Source organism: Cololabis saira, chromosome 23 (assembly GCF_033807715.1).
Source record: "Cololabis saira isolate AMF1-May2022 chromosome 23, fColSai1.1, whole genome shotgun sequence".
NCBI lineage: Eukaryota > Metazoa > Chordata > Actinopteri > Beloniformes > Belonidae > Cololabis > Cololabis saira.
Window position 1 is genome coordinate 15,180,545 of NC_084609.1, and position 21,746 is coordinate 15,202,290.

General features: G+C 42.3%; 1 protein-coding gene across 30 annotated transcripts in view; it reads left to right on the forward strand.

The window, feature by feature from the left end:
- celf2 (cugbp, Elav-like family member 2) overlaps nucleotides 1-21,746 on the forward strand; it is a 226,893-nt gene that overhangs the window by 73,639 nt on the left and 131,508 nt on the right. For 3 of the 30 annotated variants that reach the window (XM_061714679.1, XM_061714688.1, XM_061714692.1), the window contains exon 1: nucleotides 10,539-10,890. The exons of 24 other annotated variants lie outside the window; for them this stretch is intronic. In XM_061714679.1, the coding sequence (XP_061570663.1) occupies nucleotides 10,814-10,890 (77 nt within the window). In that variant the 5' untranslated portion in view covers nucleotides 10,539-10,813. Of the gene's footprint in view, nucleotides 1-10,537; nucleotides 10,891-21,746 lie in introns of those variants that run through there. 3 more of the 30 variants (XM_061714673.1, XM_061714689.1, XM_061714700.1) reach the window with 3 other exon arrangements.

Sequence of the window (21,746 nt, forward strand, 5' to 3'; positions counted from 1 at the left end):
TAAGTGTGTGCTTGTGTGTAACAGCGCCGGGGAGGGTGCACGCCGTACTTCTGCACGGCGGTGTGTGTTAGGTGTGTATGTGTGTCAGTTGTTACCGGAGTGACACCACCCTCGTCTCCCTCCTGCAGCCCCAGAGGATCAGTGGAGCTGCACCAGTTTCAAATGAAAATAAATGAGAGGCAGTGACCGCTACTGCCTGGGTCCCACTTTAATGAGGAAAAGGAGCAGAGGGGGAGGGAGGGGGAGGACAGAGGTGGAGGAGGGTGGGGCAAAGGCAGGGTGAGAAATTGAAGAGAGGGGGAAAGATTGGTCCAAGTTGGCAACGTCTGGACCAAGAGAGATGAATGGAAAAGAGAAGGAGAGGGGGGATCGTGATGAATGGATGGCCTCTCTCTGTCACCAGCGCGATGGCCAATTACAGTTGGACCACGCTCTGCTGCACTGCAGGTGGAGCGGACACTGTTTTGAGTGACCCAAGAATATCTCTCCATTTTCCATTTGCATTGAGAGAGAGCACTGTTACAAGTCGGAGCATTATTATGGAACTCAGTAGGTCATTTAATGTCACACACCTTTATAGGTCTTGACTCAACTCCAGTTTTTTTTTTTTTCCCTTGTCTGGTGAAAATGCACATTTCTAAGGAATAAAGGCCTTCCATTATTCTCAGGATTCTTAAACAATTCAAAGAGTAATGAAATACAGCGCTTTAAGACTTTCACCGCTTCAAACACAGTTGCTGCTGCACATCAATCTGGAAAGTGTTAAAAGGTCATTTTCAAACAATTTGAGTCCATCATTTACAAGTGGAAAACATTTGAGACAGTTGTCAGGTTTGCGATGGCTAGATGTCCCACCGAGTTCACCCTGAGGCTGTGCCATGTTCAGAAAACTTACCAAAGAAAGAAAAAAGAGCTACATGTCCAACTCTGCAGGCCTCAGTTAGTGTAGTTGTAACAGTATGGCTAGGTGGAGGGGGGATGGTTGCCATCGACCTGGTATGGGTATGAAGAAAACAATCTTAAAGTGTAGGGGTGTAACAATATATCGTGCCACGAAATTTCGCGATACAAAAACGTCACAATACGTGTCGTGGAGGTGACAAAGTGTATCGCGATATTGGGTTATTAATATTAATCTATTGTGTTGACTAGAAACGCGCATCCGACCGCGAACGCGGCCGCGACCGCACCTCGACCCGCGGACCAAAATCTTACTCCGCTCAGAAGAAACTAGTCCCGTTTTGCGGTCCCGTTTTGAGCTCTGAACTTTTACTTATGTAAGTCTGGTGTAGAGTTAAGTCTTACCTTATTGAATTAAACCTTTTTGGGGTGGTGAGTAGGATAAACACCCGGGCAACTTCTGCTAAGTTCCAGTGTACTTTAATGTCCGCTCAACAGCGTAGGATTTTAGAACATCAACACAGCACCTAGTGCTGTATCACTCCGCCCAATCTAAAACATACTAAGCACTACTAACTGACTAGTGTCATTAAAGTCCCTGATTTACATCAGAATATAAAGAATATATTTATAAAATAATAAACCCTGATTTACCAAAATAAACTTCTTAACAAAAATAAATCTCCTCTTACACTTATAAGGTGAGCATGAATCAATATTTTTTATGATGTAAAATTGTATGTATTTATTTACTTTTATTTATTTATTTAATTTTAGTTGTTAAATTAGAAAGAAAAAAGTCAAATCATACATGAGAGAAACTATTCAGTTTGTGGCAAAATATTTTTACTGGTATGAAACTGAAGATGCATAATACAAACCTGACATTTACTTTTAGTTCAGTTTGTGGAAAATGGTTGGCCTGGCTTTCTCTTTAAAACTTAAACAGTTATAAAGCATTACAAACTGTGACAATAGGGCAAACACACAGCATTGTTTTGTATTTTGTGTCTTTCAAATAAAAGACAATTTTTTCCAGTCATATGTTCCTCATTCAAGGTTGTTAAAAAAATACTGCTTTAATATCGTATCGTTATCGTGACCTCAATATGGTGTATCGTACCGTATCGTGAGATTAGTGTATCGTTACACCCCTACTAAAGTGGTACCAAGTGCTTTATCAAAGCAGCTACTGCAGCTGTGTCTACAGTACACCCCTCTGCAACTCTTGTTATTGTCACAAGAGCAGATCTGCAGTTACTAACTCAGGACAGAACAATCTTTTTATAGTCTGCTTAAATCTGTTCTGTAATGATGCCACAGACTGTGAGTCACTTCACAGCTGTAGCTTTAGCAGGAGACAGATATTGACCATTATGCATTGCAGCGTGATGGTAAAACAGATGAATGCCACATAGTTGTCGACGAGTTTCCTCCGAACACTTGTGGCTTGGCTTTGCTTTGCAGAGTGGAGCAGGTTGAGGTCTTTTCCTGTTAATAACCGCTCAAATAAATAGCCAACAGCTAACCTGTTTTATGTTTGAATATCGCGTGACAGCGAGCGATGACAGGCTGAAAATAGTGAGGTTTGGAAATAGTAGCAGCCTAAAAAGATAAGTGCAGGTTTAGTGGAGATCTGAGGTCAGTCCAAAGAAAACTAGTGAGCTAACAGGAAGCAGTAAATCTGACTGAGATGATGCAAATAAAAGACTAACGTCAGTATGATTTAGTGATTCTGTTCACTGGGTTTGCCCCTGATCCAATGACAGTTACACAACATAGGATCGATAAATCATCATAACCTTTCATAACCATTCAGCTCTTACACTTAGTTTAACTGCCATGCCTTTGTTTTGGTTCAATAGAGAGCAGTATCGATGTTAGTAAAGAGTATTATTGGTGCCAACATGGTCCGCTCCAACAGTAGCTCTGCTGCATAAAACCTTAAACCTGAAAGATGGTGTACTTTCTTTTTCACAAGACTGTACTTCAAAGCTTCGCGCTGTTGAAACTCGACTCGATGAGATCTTTAGAAACATTAAAGGGTTTACCCAAAAGACCTCTGTGTTTGCTGAGAGCCGTGAGATGTGTTTCTACACCAGTGCCGCTGAGCGCCGTCCACTACGGTCTCGCACAGATGATTAAAACTAGCAGACAGGAGCGCAGCAGAGCCGGGAGGCCTCTTCAGGGACGGAGGACATCGAGTGATTGTGTGTGTGCATGTGAGTGTAAAGAGGGAGCGTTAGAATCAGACTGACCCGCACATGTCATGCCGGGACCGCCGGTGCAGGCGTTAGCATGTGAGGGTCACTGAGCAGGTCGGAAGGTATTTGCTCGACAGTGCTGGACTTGATCTCAGTGTCCTGTCATGCACCTTGGTGGGAGCGCAGGTCTGTGTGTGTCCCGATCTTTGTTCTCACTCGTCCCCGGGTCAAATTTGATGGTGAACACATCAGCTATGAACTGTTTGCTGCCATTATAATAACTCATATGTTCATCTTTCATCAATCTCAAGTTAAAAGCACCAGATCTTCTTTAATCACCTGATTTATGTCTGTTCACGTTGTCCCAAATAATCTCTCCTATTTATCCGCACAGCCATGTCATAAGAGGGAGATGTCTCTCATTTATGTCTCTATATTTAATTTCCTGAATCATATTCTACTCTGTTATTTTAGATAAGTGCCTTTGGGACATACTATTAAGGAATATTTATTTCCCGTAAGATATGCTATATATATATACTACTGTACAGTAACCTTGTTTACTCTGGAAATTACAATATGTACTAAAGCGAGTCTGACTAATTCAGATAATGTCACAGTTCTGTAAATAAAAGGCTTTTCATTTAAATGTGCTGCCGGACAGTTTGGTCAGAATTCAATTTGTTATTCGGGGAAAAGATCCAGTTAAATTAGTGGGAAGCACCCGGCTGATACATCAGTGCAGCCACAGAGCGTTTGACTTGCTGTGTTTTGTCAGATCATGTGCAAAACAGGTCAGTGAGCATTTCTGTTGGAGGCTGCAGCCCCACAGGTAGAGCCCTGTTAACTGGAACACAATGTCCTAACCAGAGTCCAGCAAGGGCCCGTTGCAAACTCAGGGAGAGACATGATGAGTGATGGAGGAGGCAGGCGAAAGCATGAAAATGGAGGAGAGGAGGGGAAAATATGGGAATGAGATGTGAAGATTGAACCGTGAGTGGCAGCGGGAGTGATGGAGGGAGTGTTAGAAAGAGATGTCAAGCAATATCCACCCACTCTGTCTCTATTTTTATTTGGTTCTGCAGTCTCACAGAACGGGAAAGGACTGGAGAGACTATAGATTGGGATGCCTCGGTCTTCCTTTGGTTTAAGAAGTGGTTCATCAGCAAACATGTATGGAGAGTAGAGGAGGTAGAGTGATCTGAGCGGCGAGGATGAACGGCAGCAGTCAGGGTCTGTCTGGTTCGGGCTCCTCACATGTCCACTTAGGCTCAAACACAGCTGCTTGCTTTTCTGAATTATTCATGAAGCCCTCATTAAATATTCACGTGTGAAAAGGCAGCAGCATCAGCTACCCACAATCCTCTCTTCTGTGATACAAGCAGGAAGCAAAAGCGGGCCGAGACAATAGTTTGTAAAACATAGTTCGGCCTTTTTTTCTAATTTACCATCGTTTTTGGCCCAGTCTCATGTTCGTCCCGGTAAACCTCATCTTCTCCTCTTCTCCTCCTCCTCACCTGCCCTCTTCTCTTCCCTTTTTCGATGTGATCGATTTATATTGTTCCAGCAGCTGAGTCCCCCCCCCCACTAGCCAACCCAGCCACCCAAACCCCAGCCTGAGGTGAAAGAGACGAAGCGGGGAGAAAAAAATGAAAGGAAGGACTAGACAGACAGAAGAGGCGGGAGAGGGAAAAAAAAAGCAACGGAGGTGGCAGAACCTTGCCATGAGCAGGATCTAGGAGAACATGGGGCCCGAGGGGGAGGAGATGTAGCGATAGCAGAGGCAAAGGGTTAACGCGGAACAAAGGAGAAATGGCTACAGAGGGGAAAAACGAGGGACAGGACTGTGTAAGCCGGCGAAATACAGGTCCAGGGAGGATTTTGAGATGTCAGCTGTGATATGTAGAAGAAAGTCTTGAGTTTATAGTATGCTTAATTGATTCTGTCTTTTTCTTACCTGTACAAGGGACAGAGGGCACAGATCTTCCACAACAGACCCAGTGCATAATAATTTATTTCAATCAGACTAACCAACATATAGGGCTGCACGATTAATCGTTAAAAAATTGCGATCTTTTTGGATGTTTATTGTTTTTATGTTCAATGTCAGCTGTTACAAAGTTGATGCCAGTCTTTTATCAGGCACCATCATATTTTTTGTAACGTTTACCTTTTGTATCGGCAGCTTCTTAATAGCAGCAAAAGGCAATGGGGGGTTCATCCCAGCCAGAGGAATAATTTGTTGCCTCAGAACTAAAGGATCTGTTACAAGTCCCCTTTCTGAAAGGGTGTTCAACTCAGGGAGGAACAAATATTGTTCAAAATTGTTATTATTGTTTAAATTATTCAAAGGTTTGTGTAAAGAAGACAAGAGATGTTTATTGTTATTATATTTTTGTTCAGCTGTTGCAAAGTTAAAGTAATAAGTGCAATAAATTTTATATTGGAAAAAAATCGTGAGAGAATCGTGATCTCAATTCTAAGCAAAAAAATCGTGATTCTCATTTTGTCCAGAATCATGCAGCCCTACCAACATACACATCAGTCAAAAACCAAGATTTGGCATCTGCAACACAACCTGCATGTTAAAAACAACAATAAACAGTCACCATTTCATCCCAGAAATGCTGTAGGTTTCACATGAGTACACTGAAAATGGATTGTGATCGTGTTTCATTACTCAGTGGAAGGAACAGCTTGTTGTTTGTTGAAGAGGATGGAAGGATTTGTTTAGAATTGGCAGCAAACGAGGAGATTTGATTGCGTGATTGTTTACCAGATGCAGACGTGAGCGTGTGCACCAGTCTACTCCCCTCAAACCTGATGCACTTTCACCGCAGCAGCTGAAACTCCTACACAAATGACACATGCGGTGTCATTCTATACCTCCCATAATCCCTGTGTTGGCATTAAAACCAGATTTGAATTTGTCCTATGGTCTTTGGGATAGCACAGCTAAAAAGTGGGTTTGTGTTTGAATGCTCAAATATCAGTCTGGGAGTCATTTCACTAAGCATTTGACAGTTGCTACCAATTTAAAGACTACTTTTTCAGGATGGAAACAAATTTTGCATTAAAAATTAAACATATACAGCTTTATCGATTTGTGGAAGCACACTTAGCAATGCTTTCCCAGGACTGAATTTATTTGCTTCATGAGCACAGTGTCAACAGTACTCATTTGAGTGTTTTTTTTTCTTCCTGGAGAATGATTTCAATGAAATGTATTGGGAGAGGGATTTGTGGACTATCCAACATAAGAGAGACACTGTTTTTTGACGGTTAAATGGCTGTTTTAGATTAAATTGGCTGTGAGCACCACAGAACGACCTCCTAGGTGGAACACTGTGAAGAAATAGAAGTACACATTCTGTTATTGTTGACAACTGCGATGCTTTTGTCGTCTGAAACAGCTTTCATGAGTACCAATTCAAGCCTGAACATGAAGGCCAGAGATTGTGATGCAGCAGTTGGTTATATAATGTCCTGTTCAGCCCTGTTCAGTGTTCTGGGAAGGGTCAAGTGCGGTGAAACAGGCAGCGTCGTCCGCACTCCTGGGAGCCTGCGAGCCCTAAGGCACTGATGTAGCATCAGCGTTTCCCATCCATACTCTGTCCTGGGTCCTTGCAAGTAAACATGCAAGCAGACCCCCCCCCCTCCCCCAGCAAGATGCGAGCCAAGTCCCGCCCACGCCATGCACTTACCCTACCGTACATGTTTCATACTGAACACTTTTTTTTTTTTTTTTTGCATTGACCCAGATACTCATATTCTTCCCAAGAGAGCCGCCTTTCTTGGTAAAAGAGAGGCTCATTATTCTATCATAGTGCTTCCCCTCTTTTTCTTATGGAGGAGGAAGGAAGTGGGGCAACCTGGTAGTCGTGCTGCACAGGGGTGCATTCATGCCCACTCTGCCTCTACGGGGAAGCACACTGGATCCACGCAATTATCACAGCGTAAAATAGTCAGCAAGTGCGCAGCACATTATGGGCAGGTTCATTATTACAAAGCTATCCCCTTGTGTAATTGCAGCGCTCCAGATTTGGTCAACTCATTTGAGTGTAAATCACCTGACTGGCCATGCTTTTATTAAGACACCACCGCTTTCATGCAGTGAATCTTGATAGCGCAATGAAGCATGAGTAACATTGCAACAGTCATAATTATCTTTTTAGAAGCTATTAAGCTAGCAATTGATTTGTTGACAGATTCTTATATTGTACATGCAGCTCAAGTGCTGCCATAATGTGTGTGCTCGATGAGCTTAAGCTACTGTCAAGAGGGTCAGGCTGGAAATAGCTGAGTTTAAAATAAAAACGCTGGCCAGCACTGGTGTGGGATCATTCTTCTATCTGTGAGAGAGCAAAATGGGATCTTAATGGCAGAGAAAAGTAGTATTCTAGTGAATTAAGATTCTTCTGTCTTTTTTCGCCCAGAAAAGTAGCTGCTGATTGAAAGAAATTGGATATTTTGCATTAATTTGAATAATGCTTCGCTTTACTGGGAGGTTTATTTTATATTTGCACATATCTGATGTTGTGAGAAGGTCTGTTTCAAGGCAGACTAAGGTGTGCCCTTAATCCTAACTAAATGAGGGGCCTGACCCTAACCAATAGTGAGTAAATGTTTGGTGGATCTCTGAGTCTAACCTGGCTGTGGGACTTGTTGTGAGTCTCCCTGAGACTAGAGGCACCTGTGACCCCTACTTGCTTCTCACGTGGTGACAACTGGGATGATCCCAGCATGACAAAGCAGATGTAAAAAAAAGATAAATACATGAAAGTATCCGACTGTCCTTGCAGAGGCAGTTTAAGAGTCTGCATTATCTTAATTAGCGGATTAAAGCAACACAGCATGGCTTTTTCACCTTAAAATTCACGGGCTGGCAGGTTCATCTGGGCAGAGAAACCAAAGAGGACCAGGTCAGATTAAAGGAGGAAACAAAAAGTGAAAGTGACCAGATGAAAGTAAAGGCTGAAATATGCTTCTGCGTCACACCAACGCAGAGCACACGCCGCAGCCGTGACGCCGTATTGAACCCTTCTGACTTCTCCGTCTCTCCGTTTGGTCGCGGTGCAGTACCCCCCGCGGCCACTAGTTAGCGATCTTTTTCTGAATGGTTTATCCGACTTTTTCCGGTCACAGTAAATCAAAGAGATAAGGACAACTATTGTGCAAAAAACAAAAACAAAAAAAAATCACATATAAACGAAGAAAAGAGCCCTGGAAGTTCACTACTGCTTCAAACCGGAAACCGGAAATGCTTCGCTTTCAAACGAACCAATCACAGCCCTCTCGGTCTGCGTGTGGACGGCGTCTCCTCGACGCGTAGTTACAATTTTCAGGAGGTGCACGTCAGAGACGGCGCAGGTGACGGCGTGTCCTCTGCGTCGATCCAAACCACACGCCGTAGGCACGGCGCCATTTTGACGCAGAAGCATAATTCAGCCTTAAGTCTTGGACTAATTTTTGTGGTTCTAGATTTTGTGAAGTAGATAGTTAGGAAGCTTTTTTTTTTTTTAGTGCTAATGGATGAAGTGCTTAGGTACTTATGCCTGGTAAGCAGGTATTTTGGTGGGTTTTTTTATTTTAGTTTTCATTGTTTCAGTGCTTGCACATACTTAAATCACAGTATGGCAACAAACTTTCAGAAGATGCGTGTTTATTTGTATAGATAGGGTATTTAGGCTTTATTGCAGCTCACTGTGTTTGTGTTGAAAGCTTGGATTTCACTTCCTGTTCTTTAAAAGGCTTCTTCTTAAGTCCTCTCTGTTGTTGATATATACACTTTGTTCTCTTACCAGTTATACTGGGCATCAACTGGTGAATAAATCTACATGTATTACGATCAGCAACTGGGGCTCAGCTCCACTTTTTTTGTTGTTTTATTTTTGCTTTTTGTTAATGAGATATCCATCTAGTACCTTTTCATCTCCTAAAATTGACAAAAGAAGACAAATGATAAAAAAAACAAATGTCAAAGGAAATGAATCAATAGATCTCATGATTTCCCTTAAGATAGAATAATAATAAAAAAAAGATAGGTACCTAATTCTTGCAACCATAAAACCCTGTTTTGTGATAGTTTATATATTGCAGACAGCTTGATGCTTGTTTCTAAAAGAAAAAAGATGAAAAAATACCTAACTGATCAACTTTTTTTAAAGTAAATATCTTTTTTTGAAGGCCAAGAGTCTGTCTTTCACCCTACAATTGTAATTGTTAACATCAAAGCTAAGCGATTTATAGTGTAACCTGGATATTTTAAATATAATATATAAAGTGGTCTCCCCTCAGCCTGCCAACTCAGAGAAGGAGGAAAGCAACCAAATTCTGCAGTGTCTGTACAGCCACCCGGATGAACCGTTCAGTCTGATGTGGATCTACGAGCCGTTCAGATTCTGCTGATTTTCGTTACGTAACCAAAATGCAAACCACGCCCACAACTAAACACCGTGTCCTAACTGCATGTGAGCGTCCCACTATCGCGTTGCACTGCGTGACATCGGACGCTCTCTGTCCATCTCCCTCCAGCCAGCTGCCACTTTATTGAGGTTTTTGTAGTGAAATGAGGAGGAATCATAGAGATAACTTCTCATTTCAACTAACTGGATCAGCCGTTCCTCATCCACGACCGTTTCCTACAGCGCTTTCAACCGGCTTTCAATGTGAGCGAGAGGAAGAAAATTAGAAGCAGGGCATCTGACAAATGTTCAGCTCAAAACGGCGCGCTGCGCTGCGTCGCTCGCGGCCAGTTAGGACAGTCCAATAGAAAATAAAGCAATGGAATTGATTTGGTCGCTGACGCTCGCTCGCATCGCATGCAGTTAGGACACGGTTTAATAGTGTACGCAGCCGGCTGCTCTTCTGCCCAGAGCGATGCTTTGTGCCCTCCCCTGCTACACGTCATTCAGGCAGCCAATCAGCACAGAGCCTCATTATCATAGCCCCGCCCACTCAGAATCTTGCATAGATAATGAGGTTAGAGAATGGGAAGATAAAGACATTCCTCAGTGGCTGAATTTCTAATTTATTTAGAAAAAAAACAATCAAAAGATGGTTTTTAAGACATTCAAGGCTTGTTTAAAATAGATATTAGGCTACATGCCATAATAGGTCCCCTTTAACGCTGGCGATGATGGATTTGGAGGCTTCTGATGAAGAAAAATCTTCACCAATGATATTCCAATCACGCGCTATTCTTATAAATATGCACAAGCTTAAGACATCAGTGTCGGAAGATGCAGTGAGAAGCCTGGTGTTGGGCTGAGGAGACCTAACAGTTAAAGATCAGCTGCAGCGCCTCCACCACCACCACGCCTCCTGCTCGGCACCTGGCTGTTCTCCCCGACAGTCCTCCAGTCACGCTGTTGCGGAGCGCATTTTCCGACTGGACGGGGAGGGGAGAGAAAAACCTGCGAAAAGAAAAGGCGCTTGAAAAAAGGGGAGCGAATGGGAGAGGGACGGAGCAGAATGTGACAGCTGCTGGAAGCGGACAGAGTGTGTGCGGCTGGCTACACTGCCTTCGGAGGAGGCCTCGGCTCTTTTTGCACCTGTCCCTCTCCGTCTCCGCGGCCAGCCGCAGTTTTAGGACGAGAGCGACGCTCCTTTATTTTATTAGGGAGGCGCGCAGCGGCGGAGGCGCACACACACTCCGACACACACACACACACACACACGCAGCACCGGCAGGCAGGCAGGCAGGCAACATGACTTCATCCTACAATCTGGATTTTCTGCCCGATATGATGGTGGAGAGCCGCCTGCTCGTTCCCGGAGACAGAATGTAAGTTGCAAGAGATGTGTGTTTTTTCTGGGCTTCTCACTGTCCTGAAAAGCAGCTGTCCGATGTGGAAACGTTGCTCCGCTGCTTCATGTGTGACTGGAATCGGGGTCAAAATCCCCCCAATAACAGCCGGGATGACTGTATCTCTGCGTGATTGTGTTAACTTGCGCTTTGTTTTTTGTTTAATATCCGTCGATAAATTGTGGCAGGAGCGCACGGAGCCTCTTATCAGCTCCACAGACAGGATGGTGATGAATGAAACGCCATTATGGGGGGAAATTAATGCCCCAGCCGTGAATATAAACATTGTCTTTATGAAGCTGTATCATTTGCTGCAGCTCGTAAAAATGTTCTCTTAAAAACATTTAGAGCATCGGCTTCCCTATCCGAGTCCGTGGAAAACAGGAGGGGAAGTTGCTGCCGCCCATCGGGGTTTGTGCGGGTCTGGAGCGGCGGTTCGGGACCAGATCAGAGCGCACAGACGCGCGCACAAAACACAGGCTGAAACCCCCCAGAATCCGTCTCTGTCTGTCTTTTCTAGGTTGTAAATGGAAGAATAAGCGCAGGGGGAGGAAAACAGGAGTGATCACATTGACAGAAGACCCATTTAACTCCACTAGAGGCGTGTTCGCGCCCATACCGCGCGTTATTCTTCTCACTTTAGAAACCGGGGTGCAACAGAAATGATCTGCAGAATAAACTGGCTGTTACAGAGGAGAAGCTGATGAAGAACGCCGCGGAATGCGTGCATGACTGCTATCCCGTGTGTTTCAATTATTGGGTTTGCTGTAATTCAGTTAAACTCTGGAATTCCTACAGCAGGGACAAAGGGAAGGTTTCATCCCAACATCTTCTCTTTTTTTTTTTTCTTCAGCTCATGTCCCACTTATGTCCTCTCTGCTCACAGCTCCCATTTGTTGATGGATCATGTTCCTTTATTCCCAGCAGAGAAAACGTCCACTGCTGCAGTTCTTCTTTTCATTTTCTCATGGTCTCTCCCTCGTCTTGTAGTCATCATATCCTATTTTCCAGGGTTACACCTAAGTTCAGGTGGCTCATCATGTGAGAGAATAAAATCTCAATGAAACTTGGTGTAGCATACGACTGGAATCTTGTAGTTTTAAATTGTAAATCCGACTCGATGTGGATGTAATGGAATTATGGAGGTATGAATAAGTAATGTCTAAGTCATTATATGTGTGATATAGTGGAGCTGCAGGAACCATGATTTTCATTTTTTAAATCAATTTTTATGGATTGTGCTTATGGTATAACAGTCAGCCAAAGACATGTGTTTGTGGTCTTTTGGACAGGTTAAGTAAATGAATTACAATAACTTATAATAGGGAACTGTAAGGGCATTTCTGATGACCTTTACTGTGGTGGATCCTCAGATCGGAAAAATCATCATATCATTGGTGGAACAATCAAGACATGAAATGTCATATCTTTATTCAGATTTATATATTAGACGATTTAATGCAATCTTAGCTCTCAAAATGTAACATTTGTAATAGAGGAAAGAACTTTTGGGGGATTACTTATGACAATTTGAAGTTTTAATGTCGTCACACAACAACAGCTATTGTTCTGTTTCACTCTACAAAGCCAACAATGTTAGAGAAGATTATAAAAAATGGTAGTGGGTTCATTTGTTTATAATGTTAGATTTCACCAAACTCTGCAAAATTCTCGAGTAACATCGGGTCAGGACTTTACCACTCACCACCCAACCCTTTGACTTTTCATGTAGTCTATTACCCTGATGCTCTTGTGACTAGATGGCTTTCTCATTAATCAGTGTCATTGGTTCTCACGGCAGGGGTGTATGAGGAAGCCATCACGCTTCCAGCCGCCCTTCTCTTCCTCCCTGCGATGTGTTTTGCATCACCAGTTGCGGCTGTATCTGCCCCGGAGTGAAGGCTCGGTGAATAATATGTGTCGCTGGAATTAGACAGGCCTATCTGTGCCCTCTTACCCAGCCGCCGAGGAGGCGGACAGGTTGAACCAGATAGCACTTATGGAGATGACACTTTGTATTTACGTGAACACGCCTCTCGAGCACGGCTGTTTAGCTTGAGAGAGGTGCTCGTGGTAATCTTTTGACTTTGTTGTTTGTGTCATTGTGTTTAACGGCCCTGTTTTCCTGAGTCAGAGATGTAAGAATTTGCATCCATGCAAGCTTCTTAAGTTATCGCCACCCATTGCGCTTCAGAAATCGCTTCTCTTCCCAATCCCTCACATGCCTCTCAGGTTTGGAATCGTCTCCATTCTTTCCTGGTCTTCCTCATTGGTATTGACTCCTCCTGACAACATCAGACTTGACAAATATTAGCGGAGATCATTCCCTATGGGGGGTAACAGTCGAACGTCTCTATTGAGCAATAGGCTTGGGCACATGAAAGGGGGTAAAGCTGGGAGCTTTATGGACCTAGACCTCTGACCTTCCACTCTTACTGCAATGAGCAGGGATCTTTGGGAAATATGTGACCCTCCCACCCACCCACTTACTTTGACTTTGTTTTTTCAAGCCCCTTCTGTTGTTCCGCTGTAAGGTTTGTCAGTAGGTTAAGTCTTTGAAAACAATCATATAGCTTTTATCTCAAATTTCCTCAATATGTGTTCTTGTTTGTATTCCTGTGGACAGTGAGGGCCAAACTGCTGTTCCAAGTCAAAGTCTGCATCCAGACAAGTACGCTCAGACTCCCCAGATGTGTTCTTGCTCCACATCTTTTATTAAGGATGTATCCAATTGAGACTTGTGTAGATTGCAAAGTGTCCCAGAATGCATTTTGTTTGAACAAGCGCAATAATGGCTGAGGAGAAAGCTGACATCAGTAAGTTGCAACTTCAGGATAGTACTACTGTTGCTGTGCAACAGAATGTAGGTGAAAGCTATTTTCATAAGGGAACGTAGGTCTTTTAGCTTCAAATTTGGAGTTCATGTATCAAGATGGTGCCAATTTGAACATTTTCTCCAAGGTTTCTGGAGATGTGTAGGCCTGTTAGCCGAACCGTGAAGTAAACTACTGTTTCCAATCAGTCAAAGATCAAACTGTATCCTCCTTCCTGACTTAAAATTCCCCAGTAAGAACTAACATGTACACAAGTCCAAACTTAACGTATGGTATTGACAAAGAGCTCAAAGCAACAGTATGAAAAACTAGGAGGGAGATAAATTGTTTTTGAGGTGGCACACTCTTGGAAAATGTATCCATTTCTACGGACAATACAAATGTATAGCTCACTCTAAATTTTCTTTACCCGCCCACTTATCCCTTCTCTTCCCCTTGCTGACCCCCTTTCCGAGCATGAAAGGACACAAATCATGAACCCAACAGCTGAAAGGGTCCTGTAACAGGCAACATAGGGTTCTCATGAGAAATGTTTGTGTATCTGTGCGTTGAGGGGGTGGGATGGAAAGCTCTCCGGCTTTAAATGGAAGGATCAGAGACGCCTTCTCTCGTCTAGCTGGGGAAAAAAAAAAAAAAATCATCACTTCTAATGCTTATTTTAATTAATTCCATCAAAATTTGACCATTGTTATGCAGACCTCAATCCAAATGTCACATTAAAGGGGAAAATGCATTAGGTTGATCATGAGAAATACACATTCTCTGGTGTGCATCAGGGAAAAAAGATCTCATTGGATGGATATTTGCACATTTTTCCAATCAGCATCACTGCAGAGCTTTAAGAAGTTTTATTCTCAATTTAAAAAAAATAGGAATTGCAAAAATGCTAATAATCAAAAGAGTTGTGCACAAGTATCTCAACAGTAAAATCAGTTTTTTCTAGTTTGAAAAACATGCATGCTTTTCTTGAAAGATGAATAAAAACATTCAAATTAAATCTATATGTTTCACAAAAAAGGCTCAAAAAATATATAAAGGGAATTAAAGACAGAAATCCTACTACGTTCTGGTGGGTCTGATTGGAATCTATAAAGCCTTAGCAAATATTCGATTCGGCGTGGATCGATTGCGGATTAAATGTCTAGCCAAACAAAAATTGCATCTCAACCATTATACAGAAGGTAGATAACGCCCTGTGGCGAATCGTGGCTCATTCAGATGATCAGACTGATACAGCAGACCCGTCTTAGACGTGAAAAAGAAGTGAAGAGAGATCGGGGAGGGACGCAGAGTGAAAACTGACATTGGAGCACTGGGAAGGGAGACATACGGGGACAAAGGCGTGAAAGAAGGGAGAGGAGTGATTGCTCGACAGCTTAAAACGCAGACTGGACAGATGTCTGGTTGGATGTGACTTGTGACTTATCTGATGTGGAGATTAAGGAAGAATTAGACGAAAGACGAGATTCTGTAGTGGGTTTTGTGGGTTTTTTTAAATAGAGAAACAATGAAAAAGTGCATAAGCACCAGAGGAAGGACCCTTGTGTTATTTTTCATGATGATTTTGTTCATAATGTTGTAATTTAGTTGGGAAACATACACTATGTGTGATATATGATGTGATTGAGTCGTCTTTACGCATCAGCAGCTGCAACATGGTTTTATGCTGCTTTTATTTCTTGGTGTGTGTGTGTATGTGGTGTGTTTATATGTGTGGTGTCATAATGATGAATGTCTTTTCTCTGCCGGGGCTCAGGAGCAGTTGTCTATGGCTGACACCACTGTGTGTAGGTGGTGATGTATCACAACGGCGTGCCTGAGGTCTCCGTGTTGATGTGTGTAAGGCAGGGGTGTGGTTGCGTATGATAGGGGCCCATGCAGAGGATTGATGGGGTCACCGAGCTTCCTTAGATGTCGTAATTGTGAGTGTATCAGCCTGGGATGTATTTTCGCCTCCCATGTCTTTGATTGTTCTCTCTTTGTAAACGAGCATCCAAAAGTGCACAGTTCAAAGATCAGATCACAAGGTCACAAAGGTTTTTTTGTTGTTGGTTTTTTACGTAAGCATTCTTCACCTAATTCACTTTATTTAAATAGCATCACTTTAAAGTCAAGGGATGAATAGTACAACTTGAAAGTTAACCTTTTATTAGTATATAGTTTTTGAATATTACTTTTTTTTTCTACTTTGCAAGCGTGTTTATTTGCAAGTGGAGATATTATCAGTTTTACTTAAAAATCCATAACAAGTGTTCAGTTACTTTCTTCGAGCCACTATTTAGCAAATGACTGCATATACAGACATAGCCTCTGAGTGAGGAAAGTGATTAAAATGTAAAAATAAAATAATGTGCACTCTTTCAAAAGACCAGCAGAGGAGCATTGTCTGCAAAACAGAATATGCATTTTAGCAAAGTTGTCCCAACACTGTTTTTAGTGTTTCGAAGCAAGAGAATATTCATTTTACAACAATAAAGGAGTACATAAAGAAAGGACTAATTACTGTATACAGTTCTCATCTTAATTAAACACAATGTTCTGCTACAAATTATTATATTTTATTTTGGCATTTGCTGAATTTGGCTTCCTAAAAGTGTATTTCAGACCAGTCATCCAATCCAACATTCAGTAGTGGGCCCCCTGGCAAGCTGTTTATGAATGGTTTAGTGAACATGGCAAAGAGCTGAAGGTGTTTATTTGGTCCCCCAAACTGTCCAGACAGCAATCTGATGGGACATGATGGTGTCTGTGGGAAGTCGTTCTGAACAACCCAGACCCCACCCCACAATGCACAGGGCCAAAAGCTTCTCAGCCTCACATCCAAGCCCCCCAGGACAGACTCTGATGTTCTGTCCCACCCTGGTTGGTCTGAGCAGGTGGCCATGATGTTGCAGCTGGAATAAAGTCGTTTTCAATCTGGTATTTTATAACATGAACAGTTCAAACTCACACTCAAGAGACCCTGAGCAGAGATGGCTATCTAAAAGTGATGCGACTGTTGATCTAAGCTGACCGATCATCTTTCTTCATCTCGTGTATGCAGCTTCTGCTAGCTGCTGAGCTGCTCATCATTGTTTCATTGCAGAACCATTAAAGGACTAAGTTTCCTCAACAAAACGCTGATCACTCTTGTCCATCACCAGCGTTGCATTGTCTCATGATGTCCTTCTTGTCTCTTTTATTGAATATTTTTTTCCACATCAGATCCCTTTTCTGATAAATTAGGTTTGCTCTGAATTGCTTAGATGCATTCGAGTTAGCTCGTCTCTGATTCGATTGCTGTACATTATGTGAGTGTGTATTACACACACACATCACACTCAGCTACACACTTTACTTTATGAATTGAGCTGTGCAAAAGAGTACTTTGTGTGTGTAATTGTATCTGTAAATAAGGCTGAGTTCAGTGTGTGTGTGTGTGTGTGTGTGTGTGTGTGTGTGTGTGTGTGTGTGTGTGTGTGTGTGTGTGTGTGTGATCTCTGAGTGGAGTGCTTCTTCGCTGGACCTTGAAAACGAATGAAGCATGGCTTTTCAGTGCTGCAACAACACATTTCCACCCACGTAAAAGGCGCATAATACACAACACATGACATGCACAGAGAAACGCAGGCAAACACGCAGTCACCATGTTGTTTACATCTTTTCATTTGGGCTGTAGAGCCATGTAGGGAAATTAAGAACTTGAGTGACTGAGAAAACACGATGATCTCTTCTTCTTCTTCGCTGGGTATATGTGAAGCTCTCCTTTGCACCATCTCCTCTCTCTATTTTCCTCAGTAATTTGCTCCCTTTCTTTGTCTCATTGTCAATAGTCAACCATTGCATTTGGACTGTGCAGCGGCATTACTCTCCTTGCCAGAGGGAAAGCTTACCTCATGCATGTCTCTGCGGATTTCTCTACCCCTTCTCTCCCCCCATCCCTTGCTTTATCCCTCTTTGGCCTGTATCTTCCTCTTTTTCTCCCTGCACTCCCACTCTCTCCTTCCCTCTCCATTCAAGCGTGCTAAATGCTTTACCTCTGTCAACTCTTGAGTCTGAGAGGAGCTCATTATTGTGGAGAAGGAGACGAATTTGGGATTAGGAGGAACATTCGTGGACTGAGGCTCTTGTTCAGCTAAAAGAGCCATCAGAATACAGAGAGGATAGACTTACCTGCATTAGTTGGCAATATTATTCATTAATCACTGGCAGTGAAGGTTTTTAACTGCATTCTTTCTTTTTTTAAATAATTTCTTTGCACATAACATTTATTGCAATGAACAGTTTGATTTTAAATGGAGAGACAGAGAGACTCAGTTTTTACATGACATATTTTCTGAAAGCAGTTACAGGAAGGGTAAAAAGCAATTTTGTCATTTTTTTGTGGGATCGGAAGCATTAATTGTAGGTAGTTGTAATTTTAAGGGGCCATTATGCTTCTAATAAGGTACTTATTGGAGTTTCAATCAGTATTTCAAATACCCTGAGACCTGCTGCTGCTGGCCAATTGGGGTTAATTGCATTAAAGAATTAAAAAACCTTTCTAAACCTAAAATTACAATCATTGTGGATCATTTGCGCCATGCTTTTTTATGTAACCACAAAAGAGTTTTTTCTTGTGTGCAAACAAGCAGCACTCTATGAATGCTCTGAGGACAAATAACAAAGCTATCATCTTGCGTCATTAAGAGAAACATGCAAAAGAAATCAGACACAGAGAAACATAAGCTGTGTGTTGCCACAAGGAAGCCCCAGAGGCAGGAATTTGGCCCCCTTTTCCAACCTTTTCTCATAGATATTTATAATTGTGACTTGTTAACTCAGCATTACAGGTGAAAAGACTTGAGGTACACATTGTACGATCATACCGAGGAAAGTAGCAAGCTTCTGCCTAAGACTCCAGACTTATATTTTCCTAACCCTAACATAATAGACTTTGTGCCTCAACCTAAACAAATTACAACTGAAAACCAAAGGCAGAATGCCCTCAAATCACAAAAAAACTGGTCAATGGAAAAATGTTTACACTTGGGGAAGAAAGTAGGCGTCATAAATAAAGTCTTGTTTTAGTTCCTTAATGCTGCTGAACCCGTTTTTGCCAAAGCGGGTAGTTTGATCTATGTGACACAGATCAAAGCCTGTAGTGTGAGCCCATGACCACAAGTATGGAAAAAAAAGCAACTTTCTAATGTGATGTGATTTCAGCACATAACATGCCAACACCACATGATGTTAAAGAGGTCGAGGGTATTTCTGTCAGACCTGCACTTGATGTAGAAATCTATTTCCTGCTCCCATTTAGAGATGTTCTGACCCATAAAGAGGACAGTCATTGGTAGAAGGCTGCTGCAGATGGAGCTGCCGGGCAGGAGATAAAAGGGAAGAGCAAAGTGGAGTTTTTTTGGATTTGATGAAAGAGGATATGCATTTGGTTGATGTGACAGAAGGAGATGCAGAAGACAGGCTGAGATGGCGACGACTGATTCACTGTGGTGACCTCTAAATGAAAAGCAGAGGGAAGACAATTAAGAGATGGACTCTTGAATGTTCAGACAAGCTACCGTCTATATAATAACTCAGAATACAGACAACGAGGCGGCACACTCTGGTTTCTTAATTCCTGCTGTTAAAGTGCCACCGATCACCTCTGGCGTTGAAGCATCTTTTCTTATGCAGTCTGCACACAGTGGCCTTTTACATACATTTGCTGGGCTGGTTAGCTTGCATGAGTGCAACTGTTGGACCACGTGAGAGCCAGCCCAGTGACATTAGACGGTACTGAAACTTCAAGGGCCTGATCACATGGCATTCAAAGCTCACGGAAAGGTCAGTACCACCTGCTCTCGGTGTGTAGATCATCTCCTGCAGTACAAACATGTCCTCATACCCAAACACTCCTTGCTTTTAAAAGAGAGCGTCCTCTTCTGATTTTGTTGAACTCTTTGATGCTTACTGGTTCTTAGCAGCAGGTAAGATGGACCAACCTCCATTGTGAAGGCTTTAAAAGTGTGAAATTTGAACAGAAAACAGGATAATCTTCAAGATCAGTGTGAATCATTGTTGTGCGTTGTGCCAAAACCTGACAAAAGGAAGGATTTGCCCTAAAAATGATTCAGTATTAACATATCTTCGAATGCTGGTAGGTAATTGCCATCACCTTGTAACTGGAGGAGAATTTGCAGACTCTTGGGCCTCACTTATTTATCCTTATGCTCATGTATGACAGGAACATCTTTAAGATGCCATATTTCCCATTAATGGCCCATTCCCACCAAACAATCTAGACATCCAACAGGAATCAACAGGGGCCATTTGTCACTGATTTGGCTATTCTGGTCCTCTAATGACTTCTTATTGTCGGCTCCGCTGTTTTTAAAGAACTCTTTTGAGTGCAGTGAAGCCTGTTTTAGTCTGTTTATAGTGAGCCGCCCATCCTCTCAGGAGGTGTTTGTTTAACCTGGATTAAGCGCAGTTGTGCATTCAGATGGTGTAGATTCTGTTTTTCTGGCTTTTTAGGTGTGGCAAACCAAAATTCAGGCACATTGTCTCTTTGCCTATGAAATATTCAAGAACAAGATGTAAAAAAAATACTATTAAGACAGTCCATTAGCCTGTGTGAACCTCTGGCCTGACCCTATAATTGAATCTAACAAACATCCAGCCATGCATGGGGGATTAATCAAAGTTTTCCGCCCCAAACTGTAAGGTACATCCCAGCCTCAACAACGGAGTGCAAACTGTGGTCCCTCCACATAAATCTATCTCATCTCCTCTTCTAGTCTGACTCTCTTCATTTCCATCTCCCCCATCTGTTTTGTATGGGCTCTGCAAAACATGCACGTGAGCACACATACGCACACTGAAAAGCACACGTATCCATTCACAGTTGCAGAGCTGTCAGGTCTAACCTTGACTCTGGCAGAGAATGAATTGTAATGCAAAGAGGAGGGCGGGGGGGGGGGCACAAACAGGATGTCAGAGAGCTGCTGCTCGTCTCAGCCCAACCTGTCTCTTTCTTCCCCCGTGGAGTCCAACTCTGCACAATCTCTCTTTTACAGGTCCTTTCTTTTCCCCTCCCCTCTCTTCTCCTGACTAGACCACAATAGTAACAGCCCCTCTCCTTTTTTCTCCCGTTACCAAGCAATTTCCAACAGTGTTAGAGCAAAATACAGTTTTGGGAAATTACTCACTTTCATTTAATAATATCAGCATAGACAGCAGAGGCATTGATATTTCCCTGGAAGATCTTGGGCTTTATGCCACTCCTAGCAGGTCATTTGAATGGCATCAAATGGGAATTGGCAACAGCAACATATTTTTGTAAGTGACAGGTAGTTTTCATGATGCATATGACTAACTGTTAGAGAATTCTTGGCCTCTTTCAGGCTAAAACAGGAATCCCCTAACTGTTATGTTTTTTTTATCTATTGCATGTTCCAGGGGTTTCATGCCCCAATGTTAAACCAACAGGGAGTGTTCACAGGCTTGTTGTGCCAAGCAGAACACCCAGATTATGAGTGATAAAGCTGATTTATGCTTCTCCATCAACACAAAGGAAATGCCATTACCCTGGTACTAGGGCTGTTCGATTTTGCCCAAAAATAAAATCTCGATTTTTTTCTCTCAAAATCCGATTTTCGATTACGATTACGATTATTTTGTGAATTGACAAAAGGCAAAGAAACGATTTCAAATATGCTGTTTTTTTATTGAACATTTGCCCCATTGGGCTTTAAGTGCAAACTTTGCTCTTATTAAACCAAAGATGAATGAATAAAGTGCAAAACTCTGTAAAATAAGTTGAAAAAAAGTTTTAAAAAATATAATTAAATATAAAGTTTTATCTCTGAAAAAAAAATCAGCAAATCAGCACTTGCAAACATACAGTAAGTTATATTTCCAATTAAATAAAAAGACATTTTCTAATTAAACTAAACTGGGTCTTTGCATGCTAAATAATAATGCAACCCATGAAGGAGGTAGAGGTGTGTAATGTCAGTCATTACATTTGCTATTCACATT